Genomic DNA, 21,810 nt, shown 5'->3' on the forward strand with positions numbered 1-21,810 from the left:
TTATTGATCTATTTATCTCAGAGAAAGAGGCTAGAAACTTAAGCACTAGAAAAACCAGGCATTTGTTTTGTAGTTATTGCACTCATGTTGGCAGGGAAGAACATGATACTTTGGGTGATTTAAGCCAAAAGAGAGTTGTATGGTTGAGGTTTTTGGAGCAATTGGCTGGATTTGGGGTTTTTTGCCTTCTCTTAGGACAAAGCAGGCTTGGAGTTGGGACAAGAAGGTCCTAATGTGCAATTGTATTTGTTTTTTTCTTTTTGGCATGCCAAAGTTTCTTGATGTGAGCATTAAGACCAACACTTGCTTTAAATCAGCAAATTTTCATGAAGCCAAAACTCTTTATGAACTGGACTCTTCTAATCAATTCACATCTACCAGTCTGTTACATACTGTATGCAACAAGCCCCAATATATGTGTTTTGTACAGTCACATGTACTTACATAGGTAGATGTAAGGTATCACTATCCTCACCTTTTGGAAAGGCAAAATTGTAAGGTGATGTTTAAAAACATGACAGTGTTAAGTGAAGAAAGTGAACTATAGGGCTTGTTTTTAAATAAATCTTCTGTGGTAGCATGTGATAGTAAAAAACCAACCAAACAAAAAAAAAACAAATTAAAAAAACTTAAGTTCAAGCCAGTATTAGCAAGATTTATTAAGTCTTTTCATGTCTGGACAGAAGCACCATGTCACACTTAGAGCGATTTTTAATGGCTCAGAGGTAAAAAAAGAAAAAGGAATATGTTTTCTAGACAACACACATTTGGAAATAAAAATACTCAGTGAGTTAATTTTGTCCTTGTGTTTGCCCTTGTGTTTAATTTCTTATAAACCCATATAGAAAGTGAAGGGATTCCTGTACCTTAGCTTGATGAAGAAAGCTGGGGACAGTTCACATAAATCCCTTCAAAGTAATTTTAAAGCAGCTTTGAACGTGACAAGTGTTTAAGTGAATTATGTTGATAGACAGGTTTCATTAATTAAAGTGATGTCATTTGCTGTCTTAAACAGTTGTCCTGATTTTTCATCTGGGGCAGTGTAACTGGAGGTCAACATGTGGTCAGCTTTACTTTGAAAGTAACCACTGTGCTCCTTTTAAAAGGGTGATGTCAGTCCCTTTCAAATTTGAGTGTGCTGGTGAGCAAAGGAGGGTTCTTATTGCAATTTCTTGCCCCGGTAATGGTGCCTACTGTGTTTGGAGCCAAGGCACTTTGCTGGGGACTTTCCAGTGAGGTCTTGGCCTCAGGGTGTCACTTCAGCAGAAGTGCTGAAATCTGTCTGTACCAGAAACCTTTAAAAACCAAAAAACCCTCACCTCAGAGCACTACAAGTTGGGCTTGCTTTCCTGCATTGGAGAGGGAGAGAGGGAACATCCCTGCTCCTTGCAGGTGCTCTCCTGGTGGCCAGGGGATGGATGGCACCCACCTCCCTCAGCCTGGCTCTGTGGTCCAAGTGAGCAGGTAGAACAGGACGGGTGTTTGTGTTGTGTTCAGGACAGTTGCTGCTGTGCAGGTGAAACTCAGGAGGTTTGTAATCTCTGGGCAGGTATTGCTTGTGCCTGGGTGCAGGGCAGCTGAGGGGAGATAACCAGCAAGATAACTAGACACCCTCCACAAACCTCTTTTGTCTGACATGCCTACCACAATAAAAGGATTATTAATTTTCTTTACCACTCTGGCAGATAAAGCTAACCTCTCTTTGAAGGTAATTTGGCAGCTATCTAGGCCTTTTAATGAAGGTGCTGCAAGCAGAGTGGTTTTTTGGCAGCCCCTTGCTGGTGTCATGCAGAGTTTGAGGAACTGATCCCCCCTTGCATTCCCTGCCTCCCCCAGATTCCTTCTGAAGCCATCTTTCTTGTGGGACACTAAGGTGTACTTCAGGATACTGGCACAAAGTCCTCTAGAAACAGTTTTGGCTTTTTGACAAGAGAATGATGTTTTAAGTTATCTTTGCTGACAGAACAATTTGTGAGCTTTAACACTCAGCAGTTTTACCCTGGACTTTTGGTAGATGTGAAGGCACATCCAAAATTCGGTTCAGAGATGTTGACTAACTCCAGTTGAGGCACTTTGCCAATGTCTTAGGGATGTGACTTAATCCATTTTTATAAAGTTCAGTATGAAGTTGATGTTAAACTGCCTTTCATCTTTCTGAATGTAGCAATATTTGAAATAGATGTATATACTTGCATTTCTAGTTGCTGTACTTTGCTCTAAGCCCTGGTTTTTTGAAATATAACTGCTCTGACTTTCAGCTTTCAAAAGTGGTTTTATTATGAAAAATGTTAGTGTAGAAAAGAGTTGTCCAAGAGTAACAATTGGTCTTTGAGTACATGCAGGAGAGTGCTCTACCATGATCACCCCTTTGATAACCTTGCTCTCTCCAGACTGCAGTCACTACAGTATTAATTGCCTTTCAGAGATAAAATTCCCTTTATATTTCTTCTTTAGAAGGCATTGATAGACTTATCATGTAAAAGCATCAATTTCAATGGACATGTAGTATATGCCTCTGCAAGTGCCAGGGGGTTTAAAGGTAGCTTTGAAGTTGAAGAACTGAGCTGGGAGTTCCTGCCTGACTTGTAGAGATATATCTTTCATGATGTGTAACTGAGAACAGGTAAATAATTACCTATGGCACAGGTCCTTAGAGTACTTGGCACAAAATTGTTTAATTATTCTAAGGGTTGTGTTTGAAAACAAAGCAATCATGCAGCCTTGACTGGAGAACTAGAAAAATGGTTTGCTACCTCCATTTTCTCTTTTTCCCTTCAGATGATAAGATTTTGATGAAGAGGTGGCTGGTACCCAGGTTGTGGTGTATGGGGATTTTTTATTGTTGGGTTTTTTTGCTGTTTGTTTTTTTCCCCCTGAGCTATTCTCTGTTGAGGGCCACATCCCTTTTAGGGAGGAACATACTTGTTTCTACAAGGTTCCTTCTCAGATAAGAATGGTAAGACCTATCTGATATGGTTGAGATAACCTAAAGTGCAAAATTATTTTATGCTAATTAAAAGCAAGGTAATGAAGGTTGGAAAGATTCTTCAAATACTTTAAACTATGTATATGTTTTCCATCCATCTTCTTCTGAGTGTGCAAGTAAATTCATTTCCAAAAGAATGCTCAGCATTTGAAAGTACAGAGAAGTTTATTTGAAAATGAAATAAACTTGCTTGTGCAGTCAGAGATTGGCCCAGGTGCATGGGTTGCTCTACTTCTACAAGTGGCATATTTTGAAATAAGCAAGGTAACTGTTAGAAAGAACAGGCAAGCCCTATGGAAAAGGAAAAAATGTTCTTGTATTCAGTTTATTTGCAAGAGACAATCTCTCTTGTTCTCCATCTTGGAGTTCCCATCTTGTGTTGAGGTCTGTGTTCATCTCTTTTGGAAGCAGAGACTCATTGCTCTCCCCTCCAAGAAGTCACGATGTGAGGAGACTAATACATTTTAAGATTGCATCAAGAGATCAGCCTTTAAAATGTGCTAGAATCTTCACAATCTCTTAATTAGAAATAGTGAAGGTTATATTTTGTATATATTCTTATGAGTTCAGGACCTAAGATTTCAAGAAAACTATCAATTGCTGCAAGATAGTTAATAATTCACTACAGCTGTCCATCCTAAATGTTCACCTAGAGACCAAGATCTTTTGAGCACATAGAAGTGCAAATGGACCAACAGAGCAGGGAAAAATATGCTGTAACATATGTGATTTGCTCAGCAATGGCTTTAATCCAGAATTTTTAATTTTCCATATCAAAAAAGATTCCTGACCAGCCCACTGGGCTTTGTGTTGACCTCAGCTGCACTAGCAAAAATAAAATTTGTAATTCTTAATATCACTAGGGAGAAAGAATATGTGTGGGCATGGACTGCAAGGCTGTGACAGAGCCCCAGCAGCACAGCTACAGTCCCCACAGTGCAGATTCAGCACAATCTGGGGTACTTGAGCTGGCCTTGAATACTTGACAGAGTGGGAAAATGCTTTTACTCCCATTGTTGCCAGTGGGAAGAAACGTGTGGAGGCAGAGTGAAGCAGCAGAGTTGTCTTTGCCTCAAGGCTCTGAGCATGCAGGGCAGTATAAACACCATCTGCAGTCCCTACAGGTGGTGAGTCCCACCTATGTGCAGGGAGTATTTCAGAGCCATTGGCTCCAGGTAATTCAATTTCTAGTAACTGCCATACTGGAGACAATTTCCAGGAATAAAGTGTGTGTAAGGAAAAGGACAAAAAAGGGCCACTACAAACAGAGGGAACTGAGGAGAAAATAACACTTGTAACCACTTTTAACATTCTGCCTTATTGGATATCTATTCTGTTTGAATAAACAATGATATATATATGAATCAAAATTACTTAATCAATTTAATCAATAAATTGTGGGTTAAATAATTTTGTTCATACCTACCTTAGAGTGGCATGTTTAACATTTATGTAACTGATATGCTTGATAAGGCAATTGCCAGATTCAGTGGCTATAAATTTTAAGAGAGAAATGTTAAGCACACTTGCCTGGAAGAAGAAGAGAAAGAATTTTTCTGTAGGCCTTTTTTATGCAGTCAGGGTTCCAAGACCTGGTTTCCCTGACAAAGGTTGTACAAATAAGGAGTAGGCATACATGAAGGAGTAGAAAAGCTTTCCATAAGCTGAGGTCTAATGGAAGCAAAATGAGACTGGTTAGAAATTACTTGATTTTTTTCATTGGGAGTGAAGTTTAAAAGCTTGTTATGCTTTGTCATGCTGTATATTTGGTTATGTGGCTGGAAAACTGTTTTTTTGGATAGAATAAAAAAGTCATGCTTCAGGACAAAACATGAAAGCAAATTATTATTATTATTATGCCTACTGAGAGAAGTTTCAGAACTGTACATAAAAACAAACAAGCTTCCCACACACACACACACACACTTTAAAGTTTTGTATGTGAACTGCTGTAAATTGCTGCCTAGGAAAGTGCATGTTTTTATTTTAGTTGATATATTTTAATTGGATTTTAAGTGGCTCATGAATAAACTGCCTTACATTAATATATTGTCTCTCAATTAGAATGTATACAAACATCTCACCTGTGTAATGATGAGATGGATGGGCATTATTCAAAAGCTGAGAGATGCAGCCTCTCTTCTGCACTATTCTCCCCTTCCTTTTCTACATGTGTCTCTGTGATTTGGTTTCTGATTTGAGGGTGGTCCTCCAACATTCTCTGATACCTTTTGATAAAATTGTTTTCTCATTTAAACTGTTTTAAATACTTCACTATTTTCTACTGTTTTCTGTTTTTTCCTGAAATACTCTTTTTTTTTTTTTTTTCAAGCAGCAGCCTGGGTGTAATCACTGTTTTATCTGCTCATGTGAGGTCTTGGGGAGAGGGGAAGAAAGAAGGCTTCCATCCTGACCTCATTCTCTGCTGCATATGCCAAGCATCCTGGTACAAAACCAGCTCTCCTCTCCTCTCCTCTCCTGAACAGAAGCAATAATTCAGGAACAGGAGAAAGCACCCTGCAGCCCTAAGGAGGGCCCGAGCATACAAACATACAAAATAGCATACAAACATACAAAATAGCATTACAAGGGTGCAGCTCTTTGCTAGCAATTGTTCAGCTCTAAGTTATTTAATAATGTGAAGGGTGGTTCCACAGCTTAATGGGCTGTTAGCTAAATAACTACAGGTAGCTCTGTGAATTTGCACAGCCACTCCCCTTCTCCTTTAATTATCCAGTTTTATCGTGTTTTCCCATCTATGCCTCTGCTCTGCTTTTGAAGCTGGTTTTCTTACCCAGATGCCTCCGTCTCATCCTTCACTCTGCTGCTCCAGCATGAAATGCAGATGTGTGAGTGGTACAGATGAGAGTTGCAGTAAGCTCTTGTCTACCTGTGAAGCAGAGAGCTTTAGAAAGTAGTTGTTGCTGACAGGCTACCTGGTGGTTTTGCTAAATGTTGCAGGGATAGACATTTCACGTAAAAAAATGGGAAAACCAGAAATTGTAGGTTTTCTCACTTGCCCATGAATAATCCCATTGATGTTGTGCTGAATAGTCAAAGGAAAGCTAGCAAATTCAAATTACTGCATATTTATATTATTAATTCCTCCACTATTCTGCTAAGAAACAACAAAGCACAGTTTCTCTGAAACTAAGACAGAATGCAGAATTGGTTTTCACTTAATTGGCTCTTTTGAGACAAGTCTCTTTGAGAAGGAGGATGTTGTTAGTCCACTGTGTAAAGACAGCGTAACAATACACTTAACACATAGTCCAGAAACAGTTGTATGTAGGGACTTGTATTTGAGGGGTAAAAATACTATCCTCATGGCTTTCAAGTGGAAATGAGAATTTATACAAGTGCAACTTTGTCAAGAAGTCTGCACTAGCACATAAAGTTAGTCAGTCATTGAAAATTTAATATCAAAATGTCCAGTGGAAATAATCTTTGTCTCATAAAAACATAGGTTGACTTTCATTTCAAGTCTGTTTTGATAGTCATGGTCTTCCTCCATTCTTAGAAAGGTAATAAAGAGTGAGAATAGGGTTCACTGAGCATGAAAAATACAGGATTTGGCTTAAAAATTGAGATGTACTCAGTAACGTGTAGTGGAGTTTGTTTTCTCTTCCTGACACCAGTGTAAGTTTTAAGTACTTTCAAAAGTGTTTATAATTATGTTAAATATTTGTAAGACTCATTTTCCTAAGGATGGTATCATATAAATGTAACAGATTACAAATTATCTTCACCTTTAATTGTCTGTTGTTGGGTAAGGTTCAAGTTTTTAGGTGAGACAGTTCAGTGGGGTGTTAGTCTTGCAGTTGCTGTCTGTTAAAATTTTATCAAGATTCTCATCACTGCCTAAATTCAGTCTAATAGCAGGGAAAAGTAGTTAAGACTCATCAAATAGTTGTGTAGTGTTAAGATTTTAAGAAAGAAAATGAGTCATGATGCTCAGCACTTCAATGCAATTGGTACCTGAAGGAAACAATGTCAGGACAGATATTCTATTCAGGAGAAAATAGTGGAAGGGAGCCCTTTACTGTGAACCAGCTTCATCCTCAACATTTTGAATCTGTGTTTTGCTTTGTGTTTCTAAAACAATGGCAGCACCCAAAACCTCACAGCAGCATTTCCCAGCACAGTCTACCCTAATGAGGAGCATCTTTCAATTTTACTTGCAGGCTGACTTCAGTTTTGACTCAGGAGGGCATTTGTAAACATTTGTTAGTCCATTCCTGTTTGACATTTCAGCATAAATATAAATAATTTGCTCAAAGCCTTTAATCCTTAGACTTTGCAAAGCAGAGGGTAGTTAGCGATGACAATGACGATTATCTGATGCAGACAAGTGGACATTTCTTTAAGGATCAGCATCCTATGCAAAGCAGTGTTTTCAATCCTTGCATTATCCAATTTCCATTTGCAGTTTTGGCTTTAATTTCAGCAGCTGCCTTGTTGTGTCCTTTACATAGTCCTGAAAGAGAGAACCAACCAAGGCCACTGTTTCTTCAAATTATACCTGTTATTGCTAAATGCAATAGCTTTGCTGCTGCATTTGCAGGTTCATACTACAAAGGAAAGTCAGTAAAGAAAGACTGTGTTTATTAAATATTAAATTATTATAAATATGTGGAGGATTACTCAAAACATTAAATTTGGAAATTGTGAAGTAGGGAACTGTGTAGTACCACTCTTGTCCACCTGAAAGCGATGATCAAAACAACAAATACCAGCCCAAGGGAAGGCCTTAGCAGAGTGCTGGAGAACACTTAAATACCAAGGTAGATGTGCTTGGTACTGGCAATTTGCTTCAGTTTCCACAAAACCTACCTTTTCCTTGAGGTTTCCAAAATTAACTAGGAGATCACATGTCAAGCAGTTGGGCATTCCACGGCACTTGAAAAAGATCCTTTAAAATATCAATTAAAAAGTTACCAAACTTTTGCAGGTGAAGAGTAAATATCTGTGAATACTTTCTGTATTTTCTGTTAATTTATTTTGTGGATTAATAGCTAACTCTGCTCCCATCCCTTTTATCTTATTGCATTCTTTCCTCAGGAGTGTTCCCCTAGAGTCCTTATCAGAGGGATTAGGCACTCCTTGGCCCATTGCAGTTACAAGCAGCAGAGCCAGGGGCACATGGCTGTCTGGAATGTTTGAGAGAGCAGCTCTGAAGTGCTGGGAAGCAGCTGAAATTGGCTCCAGATGTTGTAAAAGCCACCTCAAAGCTTTTACTGTGCCTAAGATGTGGGTACTGTGTACAGGGGTGGTCCTAGCAGGCAGAAACATCTTACAAACTCATGACAAAACACTTATGCCTGTCAAGAGCCCATCCCTCAGTATTACTGTGGATAGTAAAGCAAAATGCTTAGTTAAATTTTACAAATATGCAGGTCATGTCTTGGTAAGATTTCTCTGGTAAGGTGTGTGGCTGCCTGAAGTTCATATTCATATTAAGAAGGATATATATGAAAACAAAAGCCTAATCATAAACTCTGGTTTATCTTCATGGAGGTAAAATCTTTCAGAAAATAGCCTGGACTTGAAAAGGCATCTCAAGCTGAGTTTCATTTTCTGAACCTGTTGCAGTACCATACTGCAAAGGATGAGGCAAATAGCTGGTACACTTGCATGTGCAGTGATCTGTTGGTTAAAGTAATTTCTTCTTGTTGCTTAAGAAAAAGTACATCTTTTAAGTCTTTGTTAATACTCCAAGGCTTTCAAAACACTTAACAAGCCTGGCATTTGCAGGCTGGTAATATGTTTTGCATAATATCAATGGCCTGTCTTTGTGGCCCATGGGAAAAAGAAATCTTTTTCTTCTTTGTGGTGCATTCCCCAAGATAATTACAAGTGGAAACACTTTTTGTCTTCTGAAATCTTAATTCCAGCAGCCCAGGTGTTTTGATGAAGCTTCCAGTATATATCTAGCCAAAATGGTTTTGCAAAGCTTAGCTGCATTTTAGTGGGAGAGTCAACTGTATTTCTTGTAACTTTATGGAGGCCTTGCTGGAATATATTCAAAGAAATGCAAGAAATGCTGTTTGATCTCTTCAGATGGTTAGATTGTGATTCCTGTTAGCACTGCTTTGGCTTGGTGCACCCTGTTTCCTAGTCAACCAAGGATGAAGTTGGAGGAGCTGGCAAGGCTATGATATTTACATAATGCCTTTTTTTCCTGTGAACCCTGAATGTGGATGGAAACAGCCTCTAATCTTCTTAGTGATCTAAGCAAAGATTGAATGCTTTGGGTCAAACTGGGGTTTTGGATAGGCTCAGTTAGAAAAAAAAAATTCAGAAATCCCAGCTCTTCACAATGATTGCAAATGGAAATGTTTACAGACTGAGCTAGTTAATGTTTTAGTAGTTGATAATATTTTTATTATTTCACCAGTTTGCAAATACCACATAATCTGTTTTGAGCCATACTTTTTGAGACTTCTTGGAAGCAGAACAAGCAGGCCTTGTGTTAAGCTCTGGGCACTGTTTGAGTTCATTCCCCTTAGGGTAGCTTTAAGTTGTATCATGAGGGATGAAAAGGCAAGTGTCAGAATAAGCATACAACCTCAAAATGACTGGGAAAGACTTGCATATATGATCTTAATCCTTCTTGCACTACTACCACCCTGACATGGTAAGAGGAGGAGTTCATTAGGTAGTTATTCTTTCATATCTCAGTTATTAAAACATACTGACTGGGATTTTTGTTGTGTGTTACAGAAACATAGCTTTTCAAACATTACTACATAAAGATTTTAATTTTTTTAAAGTGGATAAATATCCTGAACTCAGGCTAGAAGTGACATTTCATGCTTGATTTGCCTTGCCTGTCTAGATTTTGTGGTATTTCATGCAGAAGTTACAGCTTGTCGGGGTTCTGAACCAATGTGCAAGTACAATATATTACAATGAAGGGGGAAAAAATCAGCCTGTCCTATTTACATTTTCCTTTTTCTTCAGGCTTACCTTCCCTAATCCAAAAAACTCATGTTGAGTCGTTTGACTTAATATTACCACAAGAAGTTTTATTATGTAATGCATCTTTCACATAATATAAGATGACTCATAGACTGATTTCTCAGAACATGAAAGTTGGTAGGAGCTGCTGGCCCTCTTTTAATACCTGCAGCCTAAGGTTTGCAAAGCAAATGGTCAGGTTTTATGTGATTGCTTTTGTAACTTTGGTTCAGCAGGCTTTTTTTGTTTTTGCTTTACTTTGTGTTTACTAATAGAATCAATATTTCAACCATTCCCTGCTTGAACTTCTCACCACTGCATTTCATTAACTTTCTCAATATTTGATGCAAAATGTTTCTAATTAACATGCCTCTGAATAAAGAAAAGAAGGATTCTTAAAAACCTGTGTGCAGTCTGTGTAATAATAAAATTTTATTCTCAGCTATGAAGACTTACAACATTTTATGACCTTTTTCAAAATTGCAGTTGCTAATATTTTTATTTTTGTAAGTAGTGTATTTTAGAATGAAACTATTTTTTCTGTACTATAATTAATTACTAGAAAATGAAAACAGAGTAAGGCAAGTAAGGACATGATTCAATTTTGAGAAAAAAGAGCACAACCATACTCAGAACTGGTCTAATGTTCTAATATTTTCATTAAGGGAAATGTTTAGTAGATTCTATCTTTTTGGTATGTGCTGTCACTATTGCATGCATTAGGAGTGCATCTGTTTGGGTTTTTCTTCCTTCATCTGCCAAGGAGATGAACCCATTTGTTAAAAAGGAAAAAAGGAAAAAAAAAAGAAAAAAAAGGAGGAAAAAAGGAAAAAAGTGGTGAGTTGGGGGAGAAAAACAGAGACATATGTCAACTACGTCCTTATGATTATCCAGAAATTAATTTGAAGAGTGTAAGAAAATTTTGGCCATCCACTGTAAAACAGCATAAATTTTGAAGTGCAGGGATCAAGGGCAATTTCATGAACATGGCTGCCTTGCATCTCCTATGTGGAAGGAATAAAATATATAGGAAGTAATAAATATATAGGAAAAAATATATAGCAAGGAATAAAAATATACACACACGTTTATATAAACTTTCTGTATGTGTATTCATTTTTACAATGAAAAGTAGATAAATACATAGGGGTACATAATTGTGCTTGTAAAGGTTTATCAAAGGAGTTGACCAAATCTGACCACTGAGCTCTGTATTGTTATACTAATGGAAAGAAATAAAAGATAGCAAGGGGCCTATGGCCTCAGAGAGCAACTTGTCAATGAGATTGAGGCAGTCTAAATCTCTTCAGCCCTTCCTCCCTTCTCCCACCCTGGCAGCATGTTCTCCTTGCTGCTTTTTGCCTTCACTTCTGGGAGTGTGTCCATGCCGTGAAGAGTAATTGTCTCCTGCTCCACTTCCTTCACATTGTTGATTTTTGTCAGGGTGAGTAATCCTCTGAGTTAGGGCATGAACTCCCGTGCCAGCAGGAGGGTATCTGTGGATCCCTACAGCTGGAGGCCACAGCACCACACCTTTTAGTGGCAGTGTGGATTTAAATCAAATGGAAAGTAATATGGAAAAGCAGCCTGAGCTTTACATGCATTGTGCCCCTTGTAACAACAGCGTTCACTGAAATAACAGGAGAGATTTAGACAAGGATGCCACTAGGCTAATTAAGGGCTCTTCTGCTAAAGAGGCTTTTGTCTCAAGCTTTAGTTCTGGAGATCTGAATGTAGCTATATATATATAGAAATAGTTACAATAGAACCACATAAACAAGACCAAATTTATGGCCTTGGTTAAGACCTTGGTTTTACATATGTACCAGTGTATGGCTGTCCATACTCAAGTTTCAGCTTTGGGGGTTTTTTAATTTAAAAGTGTTTAGGAAACAAATTACAGATGTTATTTTATTCTGTCTGTTTTCAGCCAATATTTCCATGTAAATGGTATGTCCATGAAGCTGGATGTCACTCAAACAATTCAGTTTCTCAGTTTGAAATGTAAAGGCTGGTTTCAGTAAAACTTCTCTTGTTGGAATTGGGAGCTGCATGTTTTGCTCTAGAAGCAATGCTGGACTGACTGTTCATCAGTAACTGTGAATACTTCTTAGTGATTTGAATAGGCTTTCAGAGTTTGACAAGTTTAGCATATATGGAAACACCTGTAGGGTTCCTTTGCATTAGCTATGCCTGTGTTTGAAAATGTTCATGTGTGTCTGATGTAAAGCAATAAGCCTGTGCTTCCATAGCTCTTGCTGAGTTTTAAAATCTTTGTGCTGCTTGAAACAAATCTGATCAGAGTTTCAGCTTGATGATTACACTGTACTTTTTTCCTTGCTTCTCCTTCCATCCTTTCATAAACCAGTAGAGATAAATTTCTCTTCCATGTTCATAGGAATACTTAACACTTACTGTTAAAGCTGGTTTGAATTAAGTATGTTTTCCCAAAATTTGCTACTGCAAGATGGCTTGTTTTCACAATTATGTTGAATTATATTGTCATCCCTCCTTTTTTTTTTTTTTTTTTTTTTGGTTATGAAAAGGCAGTGTCTTGGTTTTCTAGAACGTGGTCTACCAGTCCCCTTACCATTCTCATAGTACTCTTCTCATAAAACAAATGGGAACAGAAGGTTTAGAAAGTGCACAATTCCTGACTAAACTTAAATGTCTCATGGATGCTTGTGCCCTTGATGTTTGGTTGCATTCACTTTCATGTTATTTCATGCTCTGTAGCATTAATGAAAGCCATGGGGATTGTTTTGATCCTGTTATTTATTTTTCTCCCTAGCTGTGTGCTGCCCACCTGCCAACGCGATCGGAGGCACCCAACCACTACCAAGCTGTGTGTCGGGCTCTGTTTGCTGAAACAATGGAGCTCTACACTTTCCTGGCCAAAATTAAAAGTGCAAAAGAGGTAAGCAGTCTGAGAAGGTTTTCTGCTTTTGAGCTCATCACCATGTGAATTTGGGTTACAAAATCACTTCTGTACCCAGCCAGTAGGGACTGTCAGATGCTTGAGGAGATGATCTGTACTTTTCAGGGAGTACACTCCTTCATCTCAGTTTGTTTGTTTTTTTTTTATTATTGTAAGCATTTACATCCTTCAGAATTTGTTATTAATCATGACTAGTCTAGTTGGGAGTAAAATAGAGTATTTTCTTGGAGGGTAACACATTGGATACATGTACCCATTCCTGCATGTATGTATGCAATATATTTGAATATAAACTCTTCTCTGGTGTTTTAGGGATGTTAGGAAGAGTCAGAGCTTTGCCTGTTCTTCCTCAGCTCCTTCCCATGAGGGAATTCTCTTTGCTGAGAATTAGTTGATATTCTTCTTGCTCATATTTTGTCCCCAGTCAGCAGCTTCTCCTACCTTTTGCTGTATGATTGGTTTGTTGTCTGTCACATTGGTTTCACAGCAGAGCCAACTTTAAAAGTAGAAAAATTTTCCCCTTCAGGTCACAATGCTTATGTTCACTGCTTGTTTGGCTGTTATTGTTGGCTGAAAGGCCATCCTGTGAACTATTGCAATTATCAGGTCTGGCTGAAGAGTGATTTTAAGGTTGATATTTACTGCAGATAGTTTCAGTGATCTGGCCTGCAGACTGGCCCTGTGAACAATTGTATTAAAACAGTCTGGGTGCTGGTAGCATTGGAAAACTGGTGGGTGAGGGGAAGGGCAGGAAGGGAAATTCATTTCTCAAAGCTGGTTTCTTCACCAACGCAAACTTTTCAAGTAGCAATGCTTTCATAATTTTTTTTTCCTTAATAAATCCCTGAAGGATTTTCTTTTCTTTTGTAAGTCAAGATCTACAGTACCTTTGAAAAGCAGGATAAGATTTTACAGGCTGACCTAAAAACTTTGCTGCTGAAAAAGGCAGAGCTGTTCCACCCACACACACATACTCCCACTGTCTCCCTTCTTCTGGTTCTAGGGAACAAATGCAGTAAATATCAAGCAAAACAAAAAGTAAAGGAGTTACTCCTTATCAGGTTAGTGAGCTGAATCAGCTCATTAAAGGGTCAGATGAGCCTCAGATGAGTACAAGAGAGCTTTTATCATGTTGATGGTGGAAGATGCAAACTACTCAGAGGCATAAGGGTCTGCTGCTCTTTCTTTCCTGAGTGAGATGCATCATCCAGGAGGGAGAATCCTTCTGAGATGTTTTTCTGCTGCACAGGATCACATTGCATCTCCATTCCTTCTCCAGTCCTATTCAAACTGAAAGCAATTTTTAAACTAAAACAGTGTCATAGAAGGATAATTTTGGCAATGTCAGCATGGCTAAAGAGCCACTTGTTTTCTGAAGTGCCTGTGTTTTGGGACATCTGGATCCAATGTCCCTGACACAGGAAGCAGCCAGGATACAAGATCTCCATGCTAAAGCTGTCTCCTAAACCTTGACATCAATAATTTCACATCTTGGCTTTTAACTACTGGACATATTAACTGAGGGACCTGTGCTGGAAACACCTCACTCAACTGCTATTGCAAAGTCCATGTTGAGGCTCAAAGATAGCACCTTTCAGAGTTCTTCTTTCTGCTCAGACAGGAATTAAGTTTCCAATAGTTCTCAAACACCTTGGGCACAGTGAGCAGAAATAGGGCATCTTTGTTGTCAATGTCAAAATAAAATATTGTGGCCTATAACCATTTAAAATCATGTCTTAACAAAAATATTTTTAATATTATTTTAAAAAGTGGAAAGGCATTTTGAATTTGCAAATTACTTAATCACCTTATCATTGGGCATAAAAACCCAACAACATCTGAACACACCATAGAGAATACTCTGAGTTAATCCCAAATGAAAGAAGCCATTTGCCTCTCACAGACTATTAGGCATTGATTCAAAGCACATTTAGGTCAAAGGAAGTAATCCTTGTGGATGGAATTTTGGCCCTACTAAATCAGTAAGACTTTTATTGCTGGCCCTAACCAGGGCCAGAATTTTGATCTTTTGATTTCATTTTACTCTGGATCATTTCCTCAGTAGGCATGTAAGAAATCACCTAGAAAATTATCTTGGAAGCAGCTTTTGGAATCTGAATACTTTGGGTTTATGATGTGCTTGGTCCTTGGTCATAGCTTTTATCTAACTATAAATTTGGAAGGTGTTTAATTTTGAAAATAATACAGTGTACAAAATAAAAAATAGGTATGAAGAAAATATGAAGCGGAATGCTGTAAATCTTGTTGCACCATTTTAAAGTGACCTTTATAGTTTATACTTGAGGCAAGCAGGGATCATATGATCACGCTAGGTTTGTGCCAGTAAAAGCTATGCTATTGTTTACATGCTCTTCTGTCTTGCAAACACACAGCAGAATCTTAAGTCATGAGGAGTACAGTTAAATACTCTTCTAGTGAATTCCTTTTTTCTTTTCCTTTTGTTGTTGTCATACAAGTAATGGGTATAAAAGAGATAAAGACTGAATACTTCAGTAAGGAAATTTTGTTGTCATGGATTTGTGGTGATTGCCTTGGCAGAGAACTGGGGGAAAATAACCAAGTTACATACATCAATTCCAATTAAAAAAAAATTATACTGTGTAATATTTGGATTTGACACTAAAGATGCCAGGAATTTTAAATTTTTCGTTTTTTTCAAAAAATAACAGCCTAATTTGGAGAGCGTCCTTTAGATTTCATCAGACCTAGATGTAGTTGTGGATGTGAGATCAAAATTAAATTAAAAACACCAAAAAAGGGAAAGAATCCTCTGGAATGATTCAAAGTAACTTTCCTGCGGATAAAAATTACTTTGAAATTATTTGGATTCCTTCTAGGGCCACTGAGTGGCATTTGGGTGTATTTCCCGGGTACATGAAGTTCATACTTTTTGGTCAGTAAATGCTTAAATAGGCAGCTTCACTGTAGTGGAAGAGGGAGAATTTTTATCAGTAAAAATTCAGTTGCTTGGAGTGAAGTAAATCTGACCTATATTATGCTACAGCCTAGAACAGGTTTAGATGGGAAATAAACTGTGAAAGAGTCAGGGAAAAAGAATATTGCTGCAATGCTGTTTTCAATTTGGGCCCATAAAAACTTAGCAGGACTTTGAAAGTCCAGGATTTCAAGAGGGATTGAGTGGTAGGTAGGAGGGGTAGGTTTATAGGTTGTAATGTGTCGTAATACTAATAAATATACTGAGGAGTTACATGTTCCCCAGTCATCATCTGCCATATAACAAAATAGAGCATAGATTCACAAAGGGCTGGACTGCATGGATTTGGGTGAGTGTGTTAATCAGAGATGATGAAGTGATGAGTGAGCTGTTCACATCATCTCAGTGGATGTCAAATAGAATGTTTTAGGCACTTTGTCACATAATTGATGCCATATGATTATTTCCAGTCTGATTCCCTGTGTATGAAAGGTCAGCAGCAAAGTTGACTTGCAGCCAGGGAGATGGTAATTCTCTTCTTGAAAAATTTCATGTATTGGATGCACAGGATGAGCAGAGTTGAGAAAGATGTGATAGCATTGTTGCAATAGTTTAAAAAAGTAAACAACTAAAAGTTTTCTTTTTGCAAGGTGAAGTTTTTTTTTAGCAAGTTTACTGGGATGTTTTCCAGCTTGCTGGCAGCACCTGCATGCTGCTATGGGTCTGTGAAAGGTGCCCTTGCTGCAGACTCACCCTGGGTACCATCTGCTTGGTATCCAGGAGTGGTCTTCTGATGGGCCAAGACCTCTTAATACTTGTGACCTTGTGACCTGCTGTTTAAGCTTTTACAGCTGATAACAAAGAGAGAGTACAGCTTGTTTTTCATGTCAAGAAGTGAGCTTTCAAAATTGCAGTAAGAAAATCCCACAGAAAGGGATTGTCTCTTTTTCTTTTTCTTTTTTTTTTTAATTTTTAATTTCTTTTTAATTGCTTTTGGGAGAAAATAGTCCACAAGATGAAGGAAATGCACACATGTATGGCAAGGGGCAAGGTAGTTTGAATATCTGCTAAAAATTGACCCATGTAAAAGAAAAGAGCCATCTTTTTCAGAATTGTCCAAAAGTCTTTGACATAACCTTTGGTGGCACCTGGCCATAGACAGAGCTGTAGGCACAAAAAAGTGATGTCCTTGAGATAAAGCAAATGTTCCTGCTGTGAAGTATCTGAAAAGGTCACACACATTGCTCAGAAGTGGCATCGAGTGTGACTGAGAAAGACAGGGAGAGACTATGCAAGCAAAGGAATGCAAAATTGGTGCTCTGGATCAGCCAGGGGATTCACCAGGCCTGTATCCACATTGTGAACCTGCTTTTTGAAGGAACATCTGCCCTAGTCCTCCTCTGGCTCCCTGTTACTGCCCATTCTTGCCTTCCCCTAGAGTTAATGTTCCACGTGCACTTCATGGCTGAGTGAACCAGCAAAGTGCCCTTGCTGCAAATGAACCTTATGATGTCCCAGGCTGCAGCAGGAGGAATGCTGCCAGCAGGCTGAGGGAGGGGATCCTCCCCCTCTGCTCAGCACTGGTGAGGCCACAGCTGCAGTGCTGGGTCCGGTTCTGGGCTCCCCAGTACAGGGGAGACACTGACACCATGGAGAGAATCCAGGGAAGGGCCAGGAAGATGATGGAGAACTGAAACAACTCTTCTGTGATCAAAGGCAGAGAGATCCAGGGCTGTTGAGTCTGGAAATGAGAAGGCTCAGGGGGATCTTATCAGTGTCTCTCAATACCTGAGGGGAGAGGGCAAAGACAACAGCATCAGGCTCTTTTCACTGGTGCTCAGTGACAGGACCAGGGGCAGTGGACACAAACTAAAACTCAGGAGGTTCCTCTGAACAGCCAGAAATACTGTTTTTACTGTGAGGGTGAACAAAGATTTTCTGGGGAGGTTGTGGATTCTCTGTCCTTGGAGATACACAAAAGCTGCCTGGACATGATGCTGGACAATAGGCTCTAGATGGCCCTGCTTTAGCAGGGAGCTTGGGCCAGCTGCCTTTCAGAGAACTCTTCCACTCTGAAACACTTTGGGACTCTGTGGGTGGTACCACTAAAGGTGATACTGGCATGTGGGATGTAGACCTGTGCGTGATAAACTCCTTGGCTGGCACAGGTGGTGCTAGAAAACGCCATGTGATGCTGGCTGGCATGGGAGATGAGTGTCCAGCAGGCAGATCTGTTGCAGTAGGTTTTACTTATACCTCAAAAAAGTTTTAGAGATTGATGTACACCCTACAGCATCAAAATTAGTATTCCTTCCAAAACTAATTAAGACTTTGTATATTTTTATAATTGCCTACATCTCTAATTGCAGTGAAAATCCATGCTCATCAAAAACTCATCCATAATTTCATTATCCACAGCATGCCTTGTAATTAGGCTTTTGGTAGAAAATAGAGAAAGCTCCCAATCTGTCATCTTTGTACTGTTCTTTTAACAAATTGCCTTGCATTTCTGTCCTTTCTGATGTAAAAACACAATTCTTTCAGTCTGCCTGGATATATTTCAATCCAATCTGTATGAAATGCAAACCAAAAAATTCTAATTAAGGACATGCATGAAATGAAATTGTTCCTTTCTTTTATTCCTAATTTCACGCCATATGAAAGTTCAGTTGCAAAAGAGCTGATGAAAAAGGTCAGGTGGCTATACTGCTGTATTATTTGTACAAAATATGATAATGGAGGTAGTTAATAGGTACCTAAACAATGTTAATGGCTAACTTATTTTGGAAATAGAGTCATTAGCCATGTTGTGCTCAAAAGTCTTGTGACTGTGTAAGCTGTCAAATATTCTGCTGCTTGGATTTTCAGAGAGCACAGCTGTAAAAATAAATCAGTTCACAAACTTTTCAGCTCATACCTTCACTTTTGCCTACACTTCCAAGTCTCCAGTGATTCCACTTTTGCAGCTGTGTTTTCATCAGGCTTGTGCCTCCATTCTGATCAGTTTGATCCTTCAATTTAGGACCTTTAATAAAGGAAAATACTGCTGGTTTGTCTCGGGCAGGGGAGAGTTTGGCTTTCTTGTGTGATGCAGCCACTGTCACGGTGTTACCTGCCCTTGGTTTGGGTTTTTTGTGCCTCTCCTTGCACAGTTATGTGGAGCAGCATGATGACTATTGCCCCTCCAGAGCTGAGCAAAGGGCATCAGCCCATATCTCTGTACATGAAGAATTTTGTCTGCTATCAGCTCAAGGTTTGCAGGGACTGATTTAACTGATCCTATTCCCAGTTTGAATTAAATGGCGTTTGAGTCTTTTCAAAGACCTAGAGCGATGCTACTGCCTAAGCCCTTGGAATTTAAACCCACATTGAATAGCTGAAGGTATATAAAAAAAGGAGTTTTTCCCATATGTAAATGTTATGTATTTTTAAATTGAACCTAGATGTGCAAGAATGTGTTACTAGTTTCACAGACAGCAGTGTAGAAAATTTAATCAGTGAAAAAGTGACTCCTAATTTATAGTATGAACTGGGAACTGCAGTAGACTGTGCTCTGCAATTGGTGAAAGTCAAAGTCCAGGTCCGGATTCCCTAGAATACCACATTCATTAAAGCATCATGTTTTTAGAAAGCATTTTATGGAAGAGAGTCTTTGACACTGTGCTGACAAGAGTCTTACATAAATTCCCATCTGTCACTGAGCACATCTCAAATGTGGGCCACACAGCAGCAACAAATCAGCTGCCTGCTTTTAATAGTACAGCAAGAGGTTTGAAGACATTTGATATTTTTATTACTGGCTTTTGCCACAAAATGCAGTCTTTTGAAAAAATGGTCAAATGCTGTAAAGGTTTTTTTAAAAAAGCAAAAGCTCTTGAAGCAGTAATTTCCTACACATCCAACCCTTATTGCCTGAATGAATGCCCAGGCTCTAATGGGTGAATTGAGTCTGAGGTTCTGGGATCATTTAGAAAAACCCTTTTAAGACGTTTCTGCTTTCTGGAATAGAAATCCATTCAGGCCCTGTATTTATTGTACTGTAATAGCTTTTCTTAAGCTATTGTCCCAAGGGTAAGTGCAAGTGGCTACAGCAGCAGCAGCTGAGGTTACTTGCAGGCTTTGGAACACAGCTGAATTCTGACAAAGGATCTGTTATATTTAAATATGTTGGTTTCTATTATTTATGGTTGAAACAGAGGCAGAAACCCACTGATGCTGGCTGAGGATGCTGGAGGGAAACCCTAATGTTCATTTAGTCTACAAGTTTAAATATAATCATTTGTCACAGTGAATTTATTCGTTCCCAAGCAGCACCTGACAGGTGTAGAAGAGCTAAAAAAGCCTTCCTAAACACTTCCTGCAAACATAGAGCACTTGCTGGTTTCTTCCAAAATTTTGCTAGTTCTGTAATGATGGAAATTCCTTTATGTCCTGCTCTTCTCTACTGATTGCATGGTGAGCTGCATTTAAGTGCCAGAGCCAGGTGCCAGGGCAGGGAATGAGCTCTCCCTACAGAGTGGGTGTCTGTGGTTGCAGGGCTGCAGCCAAGCACTCAGCACAGGGATGGGCAGTGAAAGAAGCCCAGCTTTGGCAGCAGCCTGTGCTTGTACCAGCTCATTTGTGTCATAAAAGTGCACTTGGAGACACTTCATCTCTTGGCTGGCAGGTTTTGCTCCTGCAGCTCTCTGGTGCACGGTAGCCAGCATCACTTACACCTGTGCTGTTTTGGGTAGGAGCTGCCCCTCTAGCTATGTTCCAGAGAAACTAATTAGATGGCTGCCTTATTTGGAAGAGCTTTCAGCTGCTCAGGGTGGGTTTTTTCCCCCTTCTTATTTTCTGCTGTTAAAAAAACCAGGTTGTAATCTCTTCTAGCTTCATGAAATATTTATGTCAGCCAAAAGCATCAGCCTTTGGGCATCAACCAGCCCCATAAACTGTATGGTAGGGAACCTGGTTGCTGAGATGGGCGATGGTCACCAGTCTTGTTGAATAGCTGAAGTATAAGTTAAGCAGCTGGAACACATTAATTTTTTAAAAAATTAAAGTTTACCTTGCAGTATGGGAAGGAGGAGCAGATCTGACAGTTGTGAGCCCATTTAATGAAGTTATCTTTTTGGTTACAAAGGGATAAGGGAAAAAGTATCAGCTGTTTTATTTTGCAGTTTACCAGTAGATGTTAACAGTTTGCAAGAAATAAAGTAATTTACAGTTCATTTAACTGCATTTGAAATGATTACTCCAACTGTATGATATAGAAAAGAAGAAACCCTGGATAGCAGAGTACACATGAGCAAGGCCTTTCCATTACCCATTCTTTCTATGTTTCTGTTTTTCCCTTGGAAAGGGCAATTGCCTGTGTCAGACTGACCACAGTGCCAGGGCCAGCAGAAGTTTCCATAAAGAATTCTTTCCCAGTTGGGTATCCTGTTGTGATGCTGCAAGTCATGCCAAAATGTTCCCACATTGTCCCATGATGGATCTGCTTTTGTTAGTGTGGGTGATTTATGCTTTTCTGGAGTCTCCTTGTAAATGATGTATTTTATTTTGATAGGGCAATGGTAATATTTCTTCTTTGATACTAAAGCAATTGTGCTACTTACATAAATAAGACAATAAAGAACCCGTCTGGTCTCTTTTCAAAACCTCTGTGGTAGCTGACTCACATGTCCTATCTCTGCAGCCAGGTTTGGTGGATGCTTGCACTTCTGAATGTGCAAGTTAAGGACTCTTCCAGTGCTTCCATTTCTTATACTAAAATGTTAGCAGTTTAAGAACTACCTCCAGGAAAAAAGGAGTTTTTAAGACTGCGTTTATTTTTATTTTTTCTGGAAAGCTCAGAAGCTGAATTGAGACTGATTGTGCAGTTCCATTAAAAGAACATAAGTGTTAAAAGGTGGAAATACTTTTGATAGATACATCTTTCAGATCTCTGACCTGTTGCTTTTGTCTCATAAAAATAAAAAACGTTTT

General features: G+C 38.9%; 1 protein-coding gene across 4 annotated transcripts in view; it reads left to right on the plus strand.

The window, feature by feature from the left end:
- The window catches only part of SPIRE1 (spire type actin nucleation factor 1), a 133,312-nt gene that overhangs the window by 65,993 nt on the left and 45,509 nt on the right, over positions 1-21,810 (plus strand). For all 4 annotated transcript variants that reach the window (XM_074548206.1, XM_074548198.1, XM_074548204.1 and 1 more), the window contains exon 4: positions 12,738-12,863. In XM_074548206.1, coding sequence (XP_074404307.1) covers positions 12,738-12,863 — 126 coding nt within the window. The remainder of the gene's footprint in view (positions 1-12,737; positions 12,864-21,810) is intronic.

The sequence above is a fragment of the Zonotrichia albicollis genome, chromosome 1 (genome assembly GCF_047830755.1).
Source record: "Zonotrichia albicollis isolate bZonAlb1 chromosome 1, bZonAlb1.hap1, whole genome shotgun sequence".
NCBI classification, from domain to species: domain Eukaryota; kingdom Metazoa; phylum Chordata; class Aves; order Passeriformes; family Passerellidae; genus Zonotrichia; species Zonotrichia albicollis.